Source organism: Papaver somniferum, chromosome 2 (assembly GCF_003573695.1).
Source record: "Papaver somniferum cultivar HN1 chromosome 2, ASM357369v1, whole genome shotgun sequence".
NCBI classification, from domain to species: domain Eukaryota; kingdom Viridiplantae; phylum Streptophyta; class Magnoliopsida; order Ranunculales; family Papaveraceae; genus Papaver; species Papaver somniferum.
Window position 1 is genome coordinate 84,502,329 of NC_039359.1, and position 5,488 is coordinate 84,507,816.

The 5,488-nt window shown below is 37.2% G+C and overlaps 1 protein-coding gene across 1 annotated transcript; it reads left to right on the forward strand.

The window, feature by feature from the left end:
- Positions 1 to 2,349: 2,349 nt before the first annotated feature.
- Positions 2,350 to 5,488, forward strand: LOC113348255 (protein trichome birefringence-like 19). The gene is made up of 2 exons (XM_026591961.1): positions 2,350 to 2,904; positions 4,630 to 5,488. Exons 1-2 carry the CDS (start codon positions 2,449 to 2,451, stop codon positions 5,395 to 5,397), a joined length of 1,224 nt encoding a protein of 407 aa, XP_026447746.1. The 5' UTR covers positions 2,350 to 2,448; the 3' UTR covers positions 5,398 to 5,488.

Sequence of the window (5,488 nt, forward strand, 5' to 3'; positions counted from 1 at the left end):
GATTTTTATTTGCAAATGTGTCCATGGAATTCTCCCCACTAATGCTAAAGCAGCTAGCATACTGCACTACATTGATCCAATTTGTCAGCTATGCCAATATGGAGAGGAAACTTTAACTCATCTTTTGTTAAATTTCCCTGCAGCTACCCCTGTTTGGACCCTCTTTCTTGGTCCAAATCATGGGATATTTGATCATACCACTGACTTTGTGATTCGCTAAATTCTTGGTTCAATCCTGGGAATAACAACTCTAGCAACAATATATTTGCAACTTCTTGCTGGTACATCTGGAAGGCTAGATGTGATTTTATCTTTGATCACACTCCACTGAATGCCAGACAAAACACCACCAGCATTCATCAACACTTATGCAACCATGACAGAATCCACCGTAAACAGAACCACATCCTTAACTCTCTTATACATTATGAAGGAGATGATTTAAGGAATGTTAACCAACCTACTAGCCCACTGGACCCTCACAGTAGTGGTCATTTTGGTATGACTATCAAAATATGTACCCTATAGGACTCAAAAATTCTGAACTATTTCACTCCTCTTACTGCTCTGGATTTTGCAGGAAACATCATTCGGACTAGAGGATATTTAGAATACTTTGGAGCCGGAGGAGAAACAGAGGGAGCTGATCTAGCTTTCACATGGGCTCAAGACTGGCGGCACACCAACTTAGAAATTCAAGCTAAATCAACGGATATCTTAGTTTGTGTCAACACTCTATACCATACTGCGGTTCATGGTCGTTTTCATCTCATCTATCATAAAAGGATTAGGCGGAAGAAGCATTATGAAACAAATTCAAGACTTCAATTTATTTCTTGTCTTTTAGTTGGTCTTAAAGTTATTCATAATCTACAAAACTTAGACTCCTTTAATTTGGCTTTGTTATATAAGGGCTCAATTAGGAGAGCAGCCAATCTTTGACCACTAACTCCCTTGTATATCCCTCTTAGGTTTTTTTTTCTAAAGCCTAAGTTTTTCCGTAAAAAAAAGAAAGAAAACTAGCTAGTCTGGATATACATTTTTGTTCCCTCTTTTTCTGTGCAAGCACAAGATATCACTCCTATTCGTGTGTTATACTATGTTAAGCTTTTGAGATAAAAATCACAGCACAATGCACTGCATGTTCCAATTTGTCCTGATGCCAATATGTACACTCAACACTCCTTAATCCCGATTTCTCTTGTTAAGCCGGTTCCTATGGGAGCCGGTATAAAGATTGGTTTGTTATGCCACATGACATGGCAAATTAGTTTTCCCACTATGATAAAACTAGTAAATTTTATTAAAGTAATATATTATTGTGTTTTGTGGAACCAGTGACGGAGCTGGAAATTTAATTTGGGGGTGGCTTTGGGTTCTTAAAGGTGGCTTAAGCTTATTAATTTGGTTTATTTTTATCAGTCTAAATAAAATAGGTAGTGAAAAAATTGGGATTTTGGGCTTTTAAGCCAGCCCTAGTCTGGGCATGGTTCCGCCCCTGTGTGGGACCCTTGTTAATAATTTTTTTTGTTATTTATATTTGGTGGAGTCTTTTTTTAGATACAAGATAAGAAAACCCAAACTATTATAATAACTAAAAAATAGTAGAGAAAAAGTAAAGCCAAAAACAAACAAATTCCCTGGTGAAGACTACACCGGGAAGCTGGAAACTATACGAAACGGTCGAGACTCGACCGCTCGGTGGAAACTTGACCTGGCCTGGTTAAGTGACAAATTTACCACTTAGCCAGACCAGTTTGCTTGTTTGCCAGTTCCATAGTGGGCGCAAAACTGACAAACTGGCCAATTTACTGTGCCCATAGGAACCGGCCTTGGGAAGTTCTAGTTTTTAGATGCCCTTCAGAGTATTTTGTGACAGCCGCATCCAAGTCCCTGAACTTACAAAAAATACATTTCATCGTGGGAATCAAAGGAAATAGAAATTGTGCAATTGATTAAAGTTCAGCCGTATGGTATGACCTAGTGGCCTTCTTGTTTTAGCAAAAGATTTTTCTAGTCAAAACCCAACAGCAATTAAAGGGACTGCTACTTTCGCTAACCAAGATAAAGTGAGGGGTCTGTATCCTTGTCCTGTCAGAGCATGTTCAACTTTTGCGTATTAATACTTTGAAATAAATATTGTTTACAGCTAGATCTAGATCTGCATCACATCCATATAATTAAGATTTTCTTGACTTATGCTACAGAAAAAATGCACCATCAGGTCCATCACACCCACCGATACAATCAATCGTAACCACCGATGTTAGCTTTGTTTAGAGACCTGTCTTCTCACCCATAACCACCACATATATTTTATTCTCTATACTGTACGTACGTTAACTTTACATAGACACTTGTTAGTTGATTTCCTGCATATAGCTCTCAGCACTCTCTCCTTCTTTCTTAATAATCGAACTGAACATCACTTTTTTTTCACAAGTTTCAATGAAAGAGTTCCATCATTTCTCCAAACTTTCTTCTTACAGTAGAAACATCAAGCTTCTCCAGATTCATAAACCAAAATTTCTTCTTCTGATTGCATCAACCTTAATTCTTGTCACACTAGTTGTTCATCATCATCAACACAGTGCTCCTTTGTCGATTTTGAAGGATGGGGATATTCAGAAGTGCAACATTTTTGAGGGAGAATGGATTTGGAATCCAAATGCAACATATTACACGAATACTACTTGTAATCAGATACATAATCATCAAAACTGCATGAGGTATGGTCGGCCGGATACTGATTTCTTGAAGTGGAGGTGGAAGCCAAATGACTGTGAACTGCCTGTGTTCGATCCGTTTGAGTTTTTGGAGCTTGTCCGAGAGAAATCTTTGGCGTTTGTTGGAGATTCTGTTGGGAGAAATCATATGCAGTCTTTGTTGTGTCTCCTCTCAAAGGTAATACTATTAATTTCTCAACTTATTATCTGAAAATGTATAGAGTAGATTAACAACCAACCAAACTTATTTAAGATTTGCTTTAATTTAAAATTTTAAATAAACAAGAATTATTAGATTTTCTCATATTAATTTATCCTATATAGAGATACATTAATGGATAATGATTGATGCATGGAATTTGGCTTCAATTATTATGAAATCAAGAAAGATGATGAACCCTTATTAGGTGTGTGTAGTCTTAGTCAAGACTCAACTGTTAAGTTGCTGTTTTTGTGCAATATTGACGTCTTAAAGTAGTTTGGTTGCTTAGTTGATGCTGTTATGTAGCATTTAAGTTACACCTACAGAAAAGAAAAAAAAAAAAAACTATTTACACAACAATAAGTCTATACCCACAAAATCAAATTACCGTGATCTACACCGAGCTTACATGGCGAATCAGCTGGCTTGCCAATTTTGACCAGAACAGTGAATGTTTGACCGGGAACAGTGGATATTTAACACTGGCATTCCAGCTGTCTCGCCACATAAACACGGTGTAAATCACGGTGATTTGGTTTAATGGGTCTAGATTTATTGTTTACACAAAGCTTGGCAACTTATCATGTATCCTACTTCGTCAACATACAGAAATACTAACTTTACCGAGATTTTTTTTCACGATATATATATATCCCGACAGAGAGACAGTGGAACCAGTTTCCATTGTATATATCCCAATGTCTAGAGAAGCAGACTTAGTACATCGACTCCCTGTCCGGATTTTTCTCCGGAGAAAATGCGGTGGGTCTAGCACTTCCCATCAACAACCCAATAAAATTTACCAGCATGTTTTTTGATCGATGCAAACATGCGTTGTTCTTTCAGGGAATTTTGTTTTGCTTATATATTGCTCGATCATTTTTGATTTACGGGCGTCACAGATTCACAATCAACAATAATCAACATATTTGGTTGTGATAATACATGCAAAAATAAATAATTCATAAAATTATCCAAATTACCAACGAGGTTGATTGGATGATACTGCTGGATCGAGCTGTGTCCTGCAAATGTTGATGAAACTAGACGCCACTAGTTTATGGAAAACTTTTTGCTACACGAGCTTTACTACCCCAGAATTAGCTAGAAGTGGCATGTCATAGTACATTAGTACTAGTCTAGTATTCTAGGAAACTGTGGGAATTTCTCTAGCCTAGTTACTCTAGTACTATGACTCGTACTAGACAAGCATTATTCTAAGAAATGGATCAATGTCTTAGGAGCAATTGAATAGTAATATCTGCATTATGAATTCCATCAAATCGCGGGACCAATAACTCAAGTCTCTATGACAGACGACATGCCAAATAATGCACTCTGCCATATGCATCGTCTTTTGCTAGATGTGTCAACATTGAATATGGTCCCGTACTTATCCAAACTTACACCAATTGCATTTCCAAACCTCAATTACAGGCTTTTTCCAGCCATGGCCTATGGATGGGAATGGGATAATCGTCCAAATCCAAATTCTGTAATGCAATCGAAATGACAACCTCAAGGGCCTACATCTCATAGGAATTCATTTTCGGTTGTTTCTTTGTGAAATAAGAATTGGGATACCTTGTTTTAGACATGTAACAATGCTTGGTTGATATTTTTTAACATTTAAATTTTACCCTAAACTAGACTATGCTTGGTTGAGAATTTAATCAATGTTTATTTGGTTGTTATCAACAGGTGGAGAAACCAGTAGACGTTTCATACACAACAGATGAGCAATTCAAACGATGGAATTTTCCTAGCTACAATTTCACTATTGCCACTTTCTGGACACCACATTTAGTAAGAACAAAGCAAGCAGAGGAAAACGGACCGACTAATACTGGCCTCTTCAATTTATACCTGGATGAATACGACTTAGACTGGACAACCCAGATAGATGAGTTTGATTACATAATCATTTCTGCTGGACATTGGTTCTACCGTCCAGCAATGTTCTACGAAAACGGCCAACTTGTGGGTTGCTTTTATTGTTTAAAGGAAGGTGTCAAAGATCTTGAGATGTCTTACGGTTATGGGAAGGCATTTGAAACAGCATTCAAAGCGATAAATAGTTTACCGAAATTTAAAGGTACTACATACTTGAGGACATTTGCTCCTTCGCATTTTGAAAATGGAATTTGGAATGAAGGAGGGAATTGTCTAAGGAAGAAGCCGTTGAAGAGTAGCGAAATTAAATTAGACGATCGAGCTTTATCCTTATACAATGCTCAGGTAGACGCATATAAGGTTGCAGAAGAAGAGGGAAAGAAGAACGGAAAGCAGTTTAGGCTACTTGATACCACACAGCCAACGTTATTGAGACCAGACGGACATCCAAGTAGTTATGGACATTGGCCAGAAGAGAATGTGACGTTGTATAATGATTGTGTCCATTGGTGTTTGCCTGGTCCTATTGATTCATGGAGTGATTTCTTACTGGAGATGTTGAGAATGGATGACTGAGATTTGATGTAGAAATTTATTTTATGAAAATGCTATTCTTTTGTATTTTAAGTTGTCGAAAGAAAATTCAAATTAGTCCCTTCACCAAAAA

Coding starts and splice junctions, on each gene's coding strand:
- LOC113348255 (XM_026591961.1), top strand. CDS start 2,449: ATGAAAGAGTTCCATCATTTCTCCAAACTTTCTTCTTACAGTAGAAAC. Junction 2,905..4,629: donor TGTTGTGTCTCCTCTCAAAG/GTAATACTATTA, acceptor TGTTATCAACAG/GTGGAGAAACCAGTAGACGT.